The 17217-nt window shown below is 40.8% G+C and overlaps 2 protein-coding genes across 2 annotated transcripts; one reads left to right on the forward strand and one right to left on the reverse strand.

The window, feature by feature from the left end:
- Positions 1-1026: 1026 nt before the first annotated feature.
- atp1b3 (ATPase Na+/K+ transporting subunit beta 3) lies at positions 1027-6151 on the forward strand. Its single transcript, XM_022754924.1, has 7 exons — positions 1027-1357; positions 2629-2757; positions 3056-3154; positions 3266-3459; positions 3748-3798; positions 4361-4447; positions 4536-6151. The coding sequence occupies exons 1-7, from the start codon at positions 1246-1248 to the stop codon at positions 4701-4703; spliced, it is 840 nt and encodes a 279-aa protein (XP_022610645.1). The 5' UTR covers positions 1027-1245; the 3' UTR covers positions 4704-6151.
- A 2889-nt stretch (positions 6152-9040) lies between these two features.
- grk7 (G protein-coupled receptor kinase 7) lies at positions 9041-15724 on the reverse strand. The gene is made up of 4 exons (XM_022754905.1): positions 15007-15724; positions 13216-13671; positions 10260-10540; positions 9041-9861 (listed from the first exon to the last, which is right to left on the reverse strand). The coding sequence occupies exons 1-4, from the start codon at positions 15601-15603 to the stop codon at positions 9522-9524; spliced, it is 1674 nt and encodes a 557-aa protein (XP_022610626.1). The 5' UTR covers positions 15604-15724; the 3' UTR covers positions 9041-9521.
- Positions 15725-17217: the final 1493 nt, after the last annotated feature.

The raw sequence follows: 17217 nt of genomic DNA on the forward strand, positions 1-17217 counted from the left end.
CATCTAACTCCTCTCTCAAGTCAGTTCATTTGTCACTGACAAGACACGCATGTGCACATATTGCCAAAGCAGAAATTTGCATTTACTTAAGAAGAACTATATTTGTTCTACAGCTGTAGCTAATATACTGATATTAACAGAAAACAGACAGAAGAAGAAGACAGATTCCAGTAAAATGTCCTGTTAACTTTGACACATCTGTTTACAATCATGCACTCTATGTATTCTCTCTCTCTTTCTCACACACACACACACACACACACACACACACACACACACACACACACACACACACATACATTCTAGTTTCAGTCGTGTTCTATTGCCATAGCAACAAGGATTGGCAAATGCCCCAAATATCTATGTTCAGTCAGTCAGTCACAAATAGCACCCTCATAGGCTTCAAACATGCTGATCACTGGCATTATATACTTATATGTGTGTGTGTGTGTGTGTGTGTGTGTGTGTGTGTACGCACACTAAACCAGAGTTTTCTGTAGCCTACACCGATAAACAATGCATCCATCGCTGTCGAAATCCACTCCTGCCTATTGGATTGGTCATTGGTTTGGTGACTCAGTGCATACGACTTGGGCGCAGAAGAGGTGGAATGAACCTAGAATAAACCTGGATGATTAGGATATATAACACAGAAGCCAAAAAAGACCTAAACGTTCATTGTTGAGTACCTCAGACGCACTTTGATCCTTTGGTTTCACAATCAAAATGTCACGTTTGCATTTTCCTTGTGTTTGTTGAAGCATCCCACAGCCTGCAGGCATGTAATATAAAATGGAGATCCCAGCTTGTTCCCAAACACATGTAGCCATTATAACATAATAGATAATAAGAAAGATAATGTGCGCTGTATTTATAATTTGTGCGCGTAACTGTGCGTCTCAGTGCGTCCCTCCGTCATTAACCAATGTATATCCATCTGGTCGCACTGCATCAGCTGCCACGACGGGGTTTGTGTGGACGTCACTGACGTTTTTTTCTCTCCTCTTTCCTCACCTTCCCCTTCTCGGCTTTTTTTTTGTTCCACCAGAGCATCTCTCTCCTTCTGCTCTCCCTCTTTCTACACCGCCCACTCCTTCCCAACCATTGATCCGACCACTCACCGCCGCGTCCCCGGCTTCTTCGCCTCATTACATCGCCTGCTGCGCTTTTCTGCATTTTTTTAGGCAGAAGAAACCGCACATTTTGGACGAAAAGAAGAAGAAGAAAAAATAATAGATCACCACCATGGCGAGCACCGAGGATAAAGCGACCAACAAGGAGAACGCGTCCAGCTGGAAGGACTCCTTCTACAACCCGAGGACCGGGGAGGTGCTGGGTCGCACGGCCAGCAGCTGGGGTAAGGATCCCCGTCATACAGCAGCCAATTAGTGGATGTGCTCTGACATTCACGGGGCTTGTACAGAATCTGATGTCTTCCTCTTTCCGTTTTCCAAGCATGAATAGATGTGTGCCTCTTGAATATCTTACCATATATGTCTGTGTGAGGATGGATTAAAATGACTGCCATGTAGATAGTGGATTATCTGAGGAGACATCATAGGCCTACATGAAGGTGTAAAGGAGAAGCCTGTACCAGGAGGCTCGCCAAGATGAATGATGCTACATAAGGTGTGCACCACTCTCTTTGCTGCATAGGTGGAAATAAACAATCAGATGGTGATCAATCATCACTGCACAGATTTTTTTTTTCATATTTACCATCTGCATTAATAGGATTATCAGGAAATTGCATTCACACTGAAGAGCCCAGCTGATAATTACCTATTCATGTCAGATGGAGTGTGCTACAGCATTCCTGGGCTGACTCTGTAGCTGATCAGGCCATACATTTCATGCAATGATTCCCCAGTTATTTCCAGGGTGAGGTAGTAACACACCACCCTCCCTCCAGCAGCCAGCTCCTATAGGCTAGCACGGGCTGTCGGGCTGCCTGGGCCCCTGTGCTGCTGTGCATGCAGTTGCATGGCCGCCCACATTAGCATGCCTGTCAAGGTCAAATGGGATTCCCTCTCTCCTCTTTCTCTCTCTTTCACGCACTAGGCAGGTGCATTGTGGGATACTGTTGGGGAGGAATGAGAGAAGGAGGAGGGGGGGGGGTGTACAGCAGGAAGCTGAGGGGGCCATCCTTTTTTTTTTCTTTTTTTTTTTTTTTTTTTGTCTGTCAACTTAGAGGGCATCCGTGCTGTGAGAGCCTGGATGGTGGTGAACCATTTTGAGTCAGATGTTTCCATAGCTGTGCCTCCTTTTTTTCTCTCCTCCTGCCTCCTGCCATAAATGAGGCAGCAGATGCTCTGAGCACTGCAGCATCATCCCTGAATCTTATGAGATTTGAAAACTGAGGGTCTCTAGTGAACGATGGCCCCACGTTTGCACTAGTGAGCAACATTTCCCCTCTTGTTCCAAAATGGTTTCTCTCAAAGGGATTGTACACTTAAATTATATTTTTCTTTGGCCTGCAGATGAGGAAAATCTGAAGGCATTTGTCCAAGCCCATGTGTGGTTAAAGCTGGTAGTCAATCAAACATGACCCCGCTCTGTCTCCATCCCTCATTATGTCTCTTTTCTCCTTCTCTTCTATTTCTGTGTCTCTGTGTCAACTTCCTCCAGCCCTCATCCTGTTGTTCTACTTGGTTTTCTACTGTTTCTTGGCCGGTATGTTCGCCCTGACGATGTGGGTGCTGCTGCTCACTCTGGATGACAATGTGCCGAGGTACAGAGACCGAGTTCCACATCCAGGTTAGTTTCTCCCAACATTCGGTATGTACAATGGGGGTATTGGTGACTTTCAGGTACTGTAACTGGCAGCATTTCTCTCTCAGGCATTCATTATTCATACTCGCACCATTGAGATGCTGTCACAATAATGCGCTACATTACAGCTGCTTTTTTTATCGACCTGTTTTGAAAGCTCTTCCTGTGTGATATCAGCTGTGCACCTGGGAGGAGAATGTTTAGGTGTAACTGGAGGCTTCAGTTTCTCTTGCAGGGATCGTTTACTACTTTACTCTGTGTTTACTTTATGTCTCTGTTGCAGGCTTGATGATTCGTCCAAATTCACTGGACATCACATTCAACAAATCCGACCCGCTCAAGTATTCTCAGTACGTCCAACACCTGGAGTCCTTCCTGCAAAGTAAGTGCACCATTTCTAATAAATGAAATCCATTCTCCTCTTCACGGACATTTTTCCAGCGATTCATGCCGTGTATCCGAATGTATCTCTGCTCATCTCCCTCTCTCTCAGGATATAATGATACAGAGCAGGAGAAGAACGAGGACTGCGCTCAGGGAGAGTACTTTCTGCAGGACGATACCGAGGAAATGACAAAGAAAGCTTGTCGCTTCAAGAGAGGATCCCTCAGTTTCTGCTCTGGCCTTTCTGACATCAACTTTGGATATTCTGAGGGAAAACCCTGCGTGCTAGTGAAAATGAACAGGGTAACACCCACTTTCACTTTTCACTGATTGAGGCTCGTCTCTCGTGATGTTTTTGAGAAGCTTCAAAATTGTCTCCCTCTATTACAAATGTACAATTTTGTCCTTGCTTTCCTGAGTGGGTCAACGTTTTCTTCCCTCTCTGCCAGCTTCTCATCTACCTTTGTTCAGTCCCCAAAAATAAGATGAATAATTTGATTAATTTCTAATTTTGGTTCCTCACAGGCAGCAGCTTTTCTACATCTGTTTCTGTTAATAGTCTCAACGTTTCCTGTTTCCCTCACCTCATAGATCATTGGGCTGAAGCCCCGCGGCGATCCCTATATCAACTGCACAGTAAAAGTAAAAATTTTTCTCCAGACTATACATGTGCCACTTGTTTGTATGTGTATTTTTTATTTTTTTTTATTTCTCTCACAAAAAAAGCTCTGATAACCATCAACAGTCTCAATATTTTATTTTTGTTCACCTTTCTTTCATTTTTTTTCCTTCTTTTTGTCTGTTTTGTGTCTGATTTCTTTCTGCATGCTGTCACTGATGGCTTTAGGGTAAGAGAAGTATGTAAATTATCAGGATAAGGCCAGTAGGGGTGTTAGCACATTTTTATTATGTAACAGGCCATTATGCAGGTGCCTCTAAACCCATCCTAGTGCCATTTTCAAGTCATTCCTAATCTAATCTGCGTGATTTTTAGCCACAAATATGCAATATATTTGCAGATTAAAGCAGAACACGTCACGTTGTCCACATCATCATTTAAATCTCTTCTCTAACAGCAGAGCAGTTACTTTCCCTTTTTTCATGTTATGTCCCATGTGATCTTGGAAAAACGTCTCATTCTAAGTAAATTAACATTTCATTTAGTATCAAGTCCATGTGGATTAACACATGTTCTTCTCTGCAGAAGGACAACCCAATTCAAATGCAATATTTCCCAAGTGAGGGGCGCATTGATAAGATGTATTTCCCCTACTATGGCAAGAGAGCTCATGTAAGTATTTATCCCCAGTCAGATCATGTCTGTTAACGTCCTCAGGTTGACGCATTATTGACAGATGGCTGTCTCTTCCCTGATGCAGGAGAATTACGTGCAGCCTCTGGTGGCTGTGAAGCTGCTGCTCACCAAGGAGGACTACAACAAGGAGCTGTCAGTGGAGTGCAGGGTAGAGGGCTCTGACATCCGCAACGACGATGAAAGAGATAAGTTCCTGGGCCGCGTCACCTTCAGGATCAAGGTGGTCGAGTAAAAGAGATGACAGAAACCTGGTGCAGAGGCTGCCCACGTGTACTAAGGATTTATGTTTAAAGATTTAAAAAATAAATAAAAAAGGAAGGAAGGAAGTGTCAAATACGTCACAAAGACTGCATTTTGGGATGTGGCCAAAACATTTTAATGCAGATTAGTTTGGCTTCCAGTAGAAGAGCCAGTTACAGAAATCGAATGTTGCTTTGCTGACATTTCTGACCCTTCTTTCCTTGATGATTCCTTTGCTGACCTCCTCAAAGATCCCCAGAACAAGACACAGGCTCTGCTCCTGACCATCCATCCATCCTTTCATTCATTCACCTGTTGCACTCTTCATTCTTCACTTCAGTTCATTTTATTTTATTTTTTTTTAATTTTTTTTAGTATTGATGTGATTAGGTAACTTATAGCCATTGCAACCAAGCCATTTGGAGCTATTGTGTAGTTGCTGATACAATTTTTTTAAATGTTTTTTAGATTTTCCTGCTGTCAGGAAGAGAGTGTTGTTTCCATCCCTCCAAACTGTATGGACGACTGTATTATCGCTGATGTTGAGAGGATTTTTATCTTGCTGTATAGTGTAATTGAGAAAGTAGAACATTTCCAACACATCTCCAGAGTATTCACATTATCACATCACAAAGACTTCATAGGAACGTACCTTGATAATCAAGTATAGCCACTGTATCCCTGTATATGAAATGCCAATTACAAAGTCCCTTTCTACATATAAATACATTGTGATCCTTACCATATTTAGGGAATTATAGATAGATCTTTGTGTTGTGGTCTGCGTAGCCACAACCCAGTCTTGTGCCGTCTGTCTGTCTGTCTGCATGTCCGTCTGTCTGTCTGCCCGTCTTCCTGTTTACTCACCTCTCCACTGCAATAGCCAACATGTGGGTGGGCCCTCCGGGATTGGATACGTTGTCTCGCTTCACCTCGCCGGGTGCTGCGTGTTGATGGTGGCTGAGGTGACACACACACACACACACACACACACACACAGACACACACACACACAGAAGGTACAGTGTTGAAATTGTTTTCAAGGCGGAGAGGTGCTGGAAAAGCGTTGCAAAAATAAAGAAGTTCACTGTAACTATGTACTGTATATCTTTACGTGATCTGTATATCTATCTGGGTCTCAAAGATTGTTTGTTAGATTTCTCTCTTCTTCAGCCTGTTGATCTGATTGTCTGCCAATCTATTACTCTTCAATGTATATATATATACACTATCTACCATATTTACTTAATTCACATTGTATTTTTGTCACAAAACACAATGTCTGTGCACTGTAAAGAAATAATTTAAGCAAAGATTTACAGGAAATGATCTTATTCAAAGCTATGTTTACACAGTCTTAAAAGGAACCCGCATTTGAAAGAACAACTTGTAACATCTCTTCAGGGTGCCTTAAGACCTGATGAAATAAATTGTGGAATAAAAGTGATTTTGAAAAAAAAAAAAAATCTATTTTTTCTATTTTTTTTTTTTTGTAATAATTTCTTAATTGTTCTGTAGCTTTTTGCCAGAGCTGGAAGAAGTATTCAGTGTTAATACGAGTGAGCAAACGAATGAGCTAAAACACCAGACCATCCCACAGGCACAAGCTTTTGATTTGGAAATTGGCATGAATAAATGAATCTCTAAATGCATGTATGGATGTAAAATGAAATGATATAATACGCAACAGTTTGACTTCAGAGCTGTTCGTGTGCTTTATAACGGGACAGTGGAGAGAAACCAGGCAGATCGAGTGGGATTGCTGATACATCTTTCACCACGATTCTCATTCTCCCGCCGTCAGTGTAGCACAAACCTGTTGCCACATGAGGGAGCCAGAAACAAGACAGGCGGAGGGAGCTGTCAGTGAGAGAGTGGTTCAAACATGGTGCAGCTAAAAGGAATGAGCAGTTACAGAAAAACCAAAGAGGTTAGTGAGGTATTTTACATTTCCCATTTGTGAATGTTGTGGTCCTTCCGACTGCACACATCAATGTGGACAAATCCACATAATTAAAGATGCCACTGGTTTCCACAATATCCAGTGACAGCCACTGGGAAATAAGCTTAGTGATTAGATGCTGAGATTTGTTTTCCTTTTCACCTCCACCAATAAGGTCACAACCAATACACTGAATAATGTTCTCCTTGGTCTGGGTAAGGGAGCCTTTGTTTAGCAGTAGTGTCGGGTGCTCAGGCCCCAGTATACCCACCTGGAAGTGTAGTTATATTTTCTACTTATTTAGATGTCTTCTCACGAATACACTACAGCTGAATCACTGTGCTGGACCCACAGAGATTGCACTGGCTGTAGGAGTATAATATATCAAGTCAGTATTAAAAGAAGTCTGCTCACACCTGTCTGCTCTGATATTACAGCACATCCATCTATCCAGCTCCTACAGCGCCCCGAGGCAGCAGCAGCTCTATCTTTCACTTTCAACAGTAGTCTGTACCCAAGTCCTGCTATATGTGACATAATCTCTCGGGGTTTAGCTGGAGCAAGAATCCACCTTAGAGTCTCCTAAGCTCTTACCGTCCTTGAGTTTCGACAGCTGTAAACAAGCGGTTGTGGAGAAAAAAGAAAATACCAAACGAATATTTTCATCTGGCTGTTTCTGTTTTTCAGTCTTGTAGCCAAAGAAATAGGCAAAAATTAATTGGAAAATCTTGTAAATATAAGAAATATTTAAAAGTGAAAGTCTGATGTGGAAAATGACACTCATAACTGAGTGTATCAGTGTTTTTCTGTCACTGTTTAAATGTTTTCCACAATTATTATGCAAAGATTTGCTTACAAAAGAAAAAACAAAACGCCATCAATAGGCTCAGTTATTCCTTTACTGCACTCACATGCCGTATTAGGATTGGAAAATGTCAAAATGTGGTGAAATAATCATCTGAGCAGCCGTGTAGCTGCTGATTTCTGCTCAGATATTTCACTTGGCAATAACATTGAGATGCTTCAGAACCTGAGGGGATTTGAAGCTGATTTAAGCAAAGAAGGCGCAAGGATAACACTGGTTATCGCCTTATCAGCTAAGAGTTAAACTTGCCAATTTGTGGCGGCCTGGAGCGCAGCCTGACCACGGTCAGCATCCTGAAAGGGATTAATGCAGCTGATATTTTTAGGTTTTACTCCAGAGTCGTCAGCAGCACTTTCTCTGTGGTTATATATAGCCCAGAGAACATGCGTAACATGGCACAATTTGAGGCACTGACGCTGGTGTTAGATGTGCTCTTCAAGTGTTGTTAAGCATCAACACTACAACAAATGTACTGTATTGAGACAAACACATAAATATTCACAGAACAGACACACATTCTAAAAGACATATTTTCATTTAATCAAATGATTCAAGATTCAAAGAAATTTCTGCTTTACATCTGACATTTCTACAGTGGCAATTCCTCTCATGGTATATTTACAAGTACATGTATCATATATATTTATATCATATTAACATTAACTGTAAAAACTCAACTTGGCCCAAGATCTGGACATTTAAAAACTTAAGCAAGTAATTACCCTGAGACAAACAAGAATAACAAGGAACTTATTTTGAACTAACCCAAGTCTCTATACTCATCTCAACAACCACAGCAGTGGAATCTTTTTTCAGGATCTGGCTAGTTTGAGTTATTCACACTCATCTCAAACTAAGAAAAGAGCCCTGAAGTATCACAGTGTTTCAGGGCTGTGGACAGGGCAACCTGTACATTCCTGGTACAGGAATTTAATGCCCAACTCCTCTAAATTCTCCTCCTCCACATGTAGCAGTGAACTGCTGTTTCTGCACTCACCTCTGTCCCAGGATCCCAGGGCTAAAAGAGTCTCCATTTCTCACTAAGTTGAGCCTCATAGCACCAATAGTAGAGGGACTTAGTGAAGAGGTGTTCAGTATTCTTCATTTTCTTTTAAACAAATCCTAAATTTGAAATTACTTACATCTTTTCATTTCTTTCTTTGCATAGATATAGATATATTTATTTATATACAATACATACAGATTAAATAGATGCTTTCTAAAGTTTTTAGAAAAGTAAAATGTTGGGCAGAAAGAAAACCACCTGGATATAAATGCAGTGATCAGCCTGAGGTTTAGGATCACAGCGTATTATATTAAACACTATACGACTATCTCTGCAACATGTGGTTAAAAAGCACTTTTCATTATAGAAACAGTGTGACCCTATGATGGCATCAATAAAGGTCATTAGAGGGTGCAGGAGAGCTATAAAATGCTGTAACCTTTGTACCATTCACTAGAAGATACGCAAACTGAACAGTGTCATGGTTGAGACGACTTGTTCCTTCCAATTTGTTTAACTTTTAATGCTGAATGCAACAGCATTGCTTCAGCAGATAATTTTACTGCAAATACTGTTTGTTTAGACAGTTTCTTCATGAAGTAATACAGTATTTCTGGCACAAATACTTTTCTAATGCTAGTATCTTTAATAAAGAGGTTGTAAAATTTCTCTTAGTCATTTATGGTCAAAAAGTTGTTTCAAGTCTACATCATTAGGTACGTATATCTGCAAGCTGTGAGCCAGAGAGATGATGCTCAAAATACATCATCACATCTTCCATATTTTACTGAACCTTGCCCTGAAAGCAGAAGATCTCTAAACCATGAGCAACCTTTCAAGACAGGGATGGTTATTCTTTCTGAACAAAGGTGCTTGTGCTCACCTTTGTCATGAAACATAATCCATCTGTAACATCAATATTAGTGTACATCTGACTGAGTAAACAAACAAATTATTGAGTGTTATTACTGGTATGTGATATCAAACATGTGGCTGCTCACAGCAATATACATGTGCCGGACTTCTTTTCCTCATCAGGATCTCCTCCACCTTCTTTCCTGTTGGGATCATTCAGCTCGTCGAACAGTCCAGTTTCAATCATCTCCTGCTGCCACGGGATGGGCACAGCGCCAGAGCTAAACTCCTTGAAGAATTTGTCGTCCTTGGCGTCAAACTCGATGCCCTTGATCTCAGAGAATTCAGCAATATCTCCGGTGTCCTTGGCGTAGACAACGTTGGGTTTCGGTACCCAAGGAGGATCAACCAGCCCGGCCTCCAGACGAGGGAAGTTGATGGCCTTGAACCACTCATGCTTCCGGGGATCCTCCATGTCGTTCCTAATGAGAGAACAAAAAATAAACTTCTCCATCAGAGATTTCAAAACTGCAATGTCAGTCTTTAGGAAATAAGAACAAAGTGGCTACAAAGGTGAGTTTCAATGTTTTGGTTACAGTTAAGGTTAACACTTGATGTTGCTTTTACTCAACCACTTCATCCTTAATTGGCTTGCACCAGGATGTCAGTGCATATCCAAACAATTTAACATTTTTTTAGTCCTAAATTATACGTGGAACTGATTTCAGATGAAATTCTGAAAATAATTTTTTACTAACATTCCCATTAACCAAAGTTGGCACAGGATGTTTCAGAAAATCAGATTCACTAAACCACTATGTACAGCCATTAACACCTATGTGTCTTACTTAAAGTGATACAGAGTGCGAGAAGCCCTTACTTCATGCCCAGGCGCTCCTCAATTTTCTTCTTGAGGAATTGTTGGATGACGTCCTTGGTGGGAGCATCAAAGCATTTGTGCTCCCACTTAGGCTCCTCGTTGAGAATGCGACGCTGCACCTCCTCCTTCTCCACCTTCTCCTTCTTGGCCTCAGGGCCTTTGAAAGGTGTGTAGCCAGCCACCATCTCATAGATACTGCAGCCAAGGGCCCACCAGTCCACTGATGTCCTGTATGGAGTTTTGGACAGGATCTCAGGGGCCATGTATGCTCCAGTACCAGCCTGGAGGAGGGAGAGGAAGACAGGGGGAAGACTGAATATAAGGTACATCTACAAATCCTTTATGTGATAGTACAACAATATGAGCATTGCAAACAATGCATAACTTGAAAATGCATAGAGAGAACAGGAAGAGGGTCTGTGGAAGGACAGACTGGAAGACATAATCTTTATATGTCTCCTTAGACAACTGTCACAGGGATTTGTTGCCTGGGTTAGTAATAGCCTTAATCTAGTGCTGACCATCTTCTCCCTTTCTCTCTTTAAGTTTCACCTTTCCATCTCTAGCCCACTCTCTCCATGCTCCTCTGCTCCCCTCCCCCCTCATCTCTCCCTCCCTCTCCCTATATGACCTCACCTGCAGCCTGGGACCAGAAGCTTAATCCTAATGCTAAGCCTGCTGCCTGTCAAGAGTCATGTATGTCTACACACTGACAGAGTTGTCCTGTGTCTTACATAAAGGCTGTACATTTCTGGATGTTATGGCCACCTGCAGAAAGACGTAACAGCCAGAATGTAGCCATGCCCTTAATGTATAATTAATACAGACACGGCACAAACTGGCAGAGAGCCAAGAGCTTGCTCTTTGCCACTCCAACTAAGTCCTGAAGAAACTCTGTTGCAAAAATCTTTTTCAGGTGATCCCTAGGTTAGTACAGGTGAAGTGTTATATGGGTATTATGAGGACTGTAGGATGCACTGTCCTTTTATAGCCACTTTAATATAGTAACACCTAAAGGGCATTTAGAAATAATACCTTCTGCTACTGTTGTACTTACATAAAATGTTTTTGTTGCTTTACAGGTTATTATCACTAAACACGTCTGGAACTTCGAGATCTGATCTTTACTCCATTAGTGTGTATCGACTTGACCACAGATGATATCTGACTGATTAGTGAAGCCATGATAGTACATCTCTAGTGACCAAACTTGAACAGGTTTATGTGCTAAACTTTTTGCTCTAATATTTACTTCCAAGTCACCTATCAGGCAAAATCTATTAGACTCCTGTATTATTTTCAATTTCTTCCTTGTGTTTTTTTCTAACTTTGTTCTGTTCATCTAAAATGTGTGTATGTGATGGTAATTAGTTTAACTTAACAAATAACAAAACTGCACACTCTGGTCAGTCAAATGGGTCAAATGTTTTCATGTATGATCATACAGGCTACAAAATTGTCCCCAGAATTAATCTGAAGTTTGTGCAAGGAACAGATCTCTAGGTATATTTCAACTGGTTTAAAGTCACCTTGTTTGCAAACTAACATGTCTAAACGTATTCAGCGTAAGTTTTTACCTGGATCTGTCAATCTAATCAGGGACAGACTTGTGTAATGCTCACTAAGAGGATTAGGGGACCAAAGCCAGCCTTGCCTATAGGAGGTTAGCCCAGTCACTTTGGCTGGCTGAGGAGCATCAGAGTACTGGATAATGAGCTTACTGGACTTTCATAGAGCTGAGAGCTTACTCTTTGCTACTGCAAGTAAGTCCTGAAGAAACCCTGTTGCAAACTACTTCATCTTTTTTTTCAGGTCATCCATAGGTTAGTACAGGCGTGGTGTAATATACTGGCAGTATTACGAGAAAAAAATTGAAGAAATAATGTTTGAAAACAATGTTGCATAGATTCTTTTGTCAGTAATTTTATAAGGTTGTGGTCATGTCCCATCTGTACAATTATATGTTTATATTATATATGTATATATGTTTTTGTCTGGACTTTAATTGTTCAAGCACAGTGTTTTATCTGATAGCCACCATAATGCTCTGTCACCCTGACAACAACCCTGCTTTGCATATTGTAGAGTGATCCTCAGTTAGATGCAAGAATCCCCCCGTGCAGTCAATGTGGTGTAACATCAAGCTGAACTCACTGATGACATGGTATTTTTTCTTCAGGGGAAGAAGAATTACTGGCTACAGAGTTTGTAAAGAATTGTGGAAAGAAACTGCAGAGCAATTTTGCCGAGGTAATACTTCTACAGAAACAACTAAATCTCTGTTACCAAGTTACTGACACAAACCATCTTACACTTATTGACTGCTACTTTAACAACCACTGGACCTCCAAGGTCTAAAACATAGCCCCTACACAAAATGGTGGCCTATAAATGGCCAGGCTATAATCTGACTGCTAAAGGATCAATTGAGTTATATAATGGATTCAGAGACTCTCATTGCACAGATCTTTAAGCAATCCAGTAATCCCTGTCCGGATTTAAAGGAAAAACCCCACCAAGATTGACAGCCTGTACAAGCTCCTGAGTTCAGTTTTTAGCTCCAAACTCCTCTGCGGATGAGACGGAGATGAGGAACCAGTGCTTCCTGTTTGCATGTTCTTTTGTTCTGTTGCAGTTTTTGTGTATGTATCATCTTAAACTTAGTCCAACCATGTAGATCATGACTTGGCTAAAATCTTATTGATTTAAAGATCAGGTGCACAGAATTAGGCAACTTCAAAGACTTAGAGTAAGAGATGAAATGGCCACTTAGGGTATACATCTTCCATCATGTGTAGTCTTAATATGATTCCCATTATCATCAGTGACATCATCCAGCTAGGTGCTCTCATGTTAAAAGCATCCTAATGGTTTTGACAGTGCAACTTGGTATACTTAGTGTCGTATTACTGTAAAGACACTAATTTGCCACTTCATTGTGTGTATGTCTACTCACCATCTGGGTGACAGTCTTCCCTGCAACAAGCTCTATGGCCAGACCCAAATCTGAAAGTCGGCACTGGCCTTGGCTATCCAGCAACACATTCTCCGGCTTCATATCACGGTATACGATATCCATGGCGTGCAGATGCAGAATGCCGGTGGTGATCTGCGCTGTGTAATGGACTATGCGCTTCATCTCAATGCCCTTATCCACACCTTTGCCATCATAACCTATGTTGTAAATGTGGTACTTGAGGTCTCCTCCATTCATCAAGGTCATGACAAGGCACAGGTGGGTCTTGGTGTCATAAGCGTAGGCCAAGTTGACCAGAAACAGGCTGTTAACCTTCTCCAAGATCTGCTTCTCCAACAGGGCCATCTTCTCACCACCCTTCTTCTTCAATCGCTTTTTACACAACTTCTTGCAGGCATACATCTGGCCTGTGTTCTTCACCTGAACAGCACATACCTGGAGAAAGACAATTTTATTTGTTAAATTATTTGTTAAAAAGAAGGCATTTTTTATTACAGATGTCCAACCAGTTTTCCATTTCAATTTACTACAATCCATTTCCCACAGCAACAAATCATGGTCTTCTGGCACCAGGATGCCAGGGAGACCTCTGGGCAGCAAAGGAACCATTGCCGACTCTGATTAGGATTCTATATAAAGGCAAGAAAATTGGTTCAAGAAGTCAACCTGACTTGACCCTGGCCAGCTGTGTCTTAGCAGCCCATTTGCCACCTGTCTAACTTACATCTTTAACTCAACATTTACTTCTGGTATCACTCCTTCTCTATAGACAGCGGATAAGATTTGTCCACTGCATAAAGAAAGTCACATTAGCGGTTTAAAAATTGTTTAATTGTTTGTTTATTGTTTGATTGTTCAGTATCAAAGATCAAATAAAGTTGTTTGATTCACTGTTCAACTTCCACCAAATTTGCTGCTTTAAAATAAAACAGTATTATACAGTCACAGCAGATTTAGACAAGGGCATCACAGCAACATTTACCATAGTTTACATGACATTATACTGTTAACCAACATTTTTAAGTCTCTATGGCTTTTTACACTTCTAGTCTAGCTAGTTATTTTCTTTTGGGTTGTATACTGAGGCTTGTTCTTAAGAGCTTGACTCAGTAAAGGGGTTCCTCAGGGGTCAGTTGTAGGTCCTCTGTATATCAGTAATGTTATGTAAAAATTCAGCTTAGATTACATCATCTCATGCATCTGATCCTATCAGCTTCACAAGATAACAATGTGCCTCTCATTTTCTTCAGGCATCTTCAAAGGTTATTCAAACCTTTTAAATGACATGATTATTAACAATGTATCAGATTAACTATTTTCTATTCCTGCAGTTTACTGCAGAAATTTAGGTTTCTTCACATGTTGAAATAACAGTTGATCTTTTAAAACAATTTTTATTGAAAAGTTTTTCTATTTTCTAAAATTTACAAAGTATGCCTGTATGCCACATAACTTCATGGTCACCTTGAGACAATGTAAATCCTCAGTTATGTAAGGTGTGATCTCTTGTCCAGGTATATCCTTTTGTGTGCTTCAAGGCCAACACAATTACTCAACTGTAACACCATCATTACAATTCAGAAAGTTGAATGCACATTATCTTACAGTTTTAGTATAACTTATTAAAAAAATACGACGGTAATACATGATTGATTAACAACACCATCACACCTGAGGAGTCTGGAAAGACTCCTGCAACTAAAAAGGTCAATTATTTGCCACAACAACAAACAGACTAGAGATTAAATGTAGATGCATTTGCATGCTTACCTCTCCGAAGCCTCCTTTTCCCAGAGTTCTAAACTCATAGAAGTATTTGTCACTGATGGGCTGTTTCTCATACTCTTTCCACTGGAGGAATTTATCAAAGAATGGGCTGGCCTGGTAATCTGTGAAGGGTTTGCCTTTCAGAAAATCTCTTACACCTTCCTGGACTTTGCTTTTCATCACCTCCTCAAAGTTGGCATCTGTCACAGACTTGCACTTCTCAGCAGGCTCCCCGGTAAGAAACGACAGGAAGGTCTTGGAGTCAGCCTTGCAATACTTGTTGAGGATGTTTTGACGTGCCTTGTCTTTTGTTGCACCTTCAGCCAGATCCCAGTCATACAGCTCATCCAGGAAATCAGCAGCAAGCTTAAATTCACTGGTATTTGCCAGGAAGTCACGGAAAAACTTTTTGCCAATAGGCTGCCTTTCACAAATTGATGTAAAGTCCTTGTCAAGGGAAGCTCGTACTGGACCACATTGCTCAGGCTTGGGAAGAGACAAGCTGCGACGGCGCTTTTTCATCTCCTTGTCATCACCACCCTGAGCTTTTAGGTAGGCCGTGTTGGCCACCAGGTTATCCAGTCCCCCCATGTCACACATCTTGGCGGCTGTATGTGATCTGTCCCCCCTAAGTGACTGGGTTCTTCAGTGGCTCCCCACGGATACCCTCTTATAACCAGTGCAGCGTCTCTCAGAATGTGTGTGTCTGTGTGAGAGTGCAATTCGCTCCGAAGCCAGCGTGCAAATGAGCTCCTTCACCCAGCCTACCTGCAAACCTAAGACACACTGACACACCCAGTAATTACTCATTTAGAATTAAATACCAGGGAGGGATTTTGGCTTAAGGATCTTTGTGTGGTCTATTCAAGGATGCCATGCACGGAAAGGGAATCATAAGCGGGCTCTGTCCTAAGAGGCTTTGTAGCCCTCTATATTTGTTCGTGGTGTTCAGTAGTCTCTAACAGTGGTCCAATGGGCTATTGACTATGCATTTAATTGCAAGATGAAGTTAAAAGACACAAAAAAAAGCAGTGACACAGTAATGTTTGGATGAGTATTTACATATGGTATTTTAACATATGGATTGAAAATATATATATATATTGTAGTTGGACCCTTGAGCAGAATAATTAAGAAATATTTTCACTTAGGCTGTTAATATAGTAAACCATGGCTCTAAAATATCCCATGCATCCTCATCTTTTTCCTGGTCCCAGTCTAGACAGAGCAGGTACTTCAGCTTGCTGAGTTTACTCCTCATGCCCTCATCCTCTTTCATTCTCATAATTTACCTACATTCATCAGTGACCACTACTTTACAATGACAACTACTTAAAATTTTTAGAAAGCATTTTAACATTTAAGGAATTAAAAAATTATACCTAGTAATTAATATAATTACTATACTTTGCTATGACAACATGTACATGTCTGAGATTTGGCTTAATTAAACAGTAAATTTCCTTTTAGTATTTGCAAGATGTTTTAATTAGTCAGGCTGTCTCTATAATTTAATAAAAAATGCTGTTTTACATATTAATGAAATGAGTCATTTTCATTGAGTGTAATACACATGGAGCTATGTGTCTACTATGTGTTTTTGATATTGAGAAGTAATGCATCCATGTCTTATATCTCATATGTCTAGTATTTTTATTAGAGGTTATAAGATTATTTGCTACATGACTGCTAAACTGCAGACATGTCTATAGAGAAGTAGTTAGGTGCTCAGCAGGATGCTGTGACATTGCACTCACAAGAAATAAAACAACTGATGAAGTACTTAGTAAATACAACACACCAGTAGCTGGTTTGTCCACAATCAAGTTCAATTGTTCTGCTCCATTTAGCCACTGAGCAATAACCGAACATTGTAAGAAAAGAAACTGCATACTTAGCATAACCAAAAAAACAACACAAGTTGATCTTTTTCCCTATTTCTACATACACAAGTAACAATGTAGCATTGGCTGATTAAATCAAGAGTCATCACATAGATTCAAAGGATCAGATCAACATTGCACCTGGGCTTCTTTCTACAGGTCCGTGTATAAAAAGCCTGAAGAGCATGACCTTAATCGTGTGACAGAACGGAGGTTAAACTGAGGACTTGTGATACACCTGATACGTCACAGTGACACTACACACACAAGAGAGGAAAGCCAAAACATTTTGGGCGAACAACCATATTGTTCTGATTGAGCTAAAACCTAC

The sequence above is a fragment of the Seriola dumerili genome, unplaced genomic scaffold, assembly GCF_002260705.1.
Source record: "Seriola dumerili isolate Sdu_G_001 unplaced genomic scaffold, Sdu_1.0 BDQW01000226.1, whole genome shotgun sequence".
Taxonomy (NCBI): domain Eukaryota; kingdom Metazoa; phylum Chordata; class Actinopteri; order Carangiformes; family Carangidae; genus Seriola; species Seriola dumerili.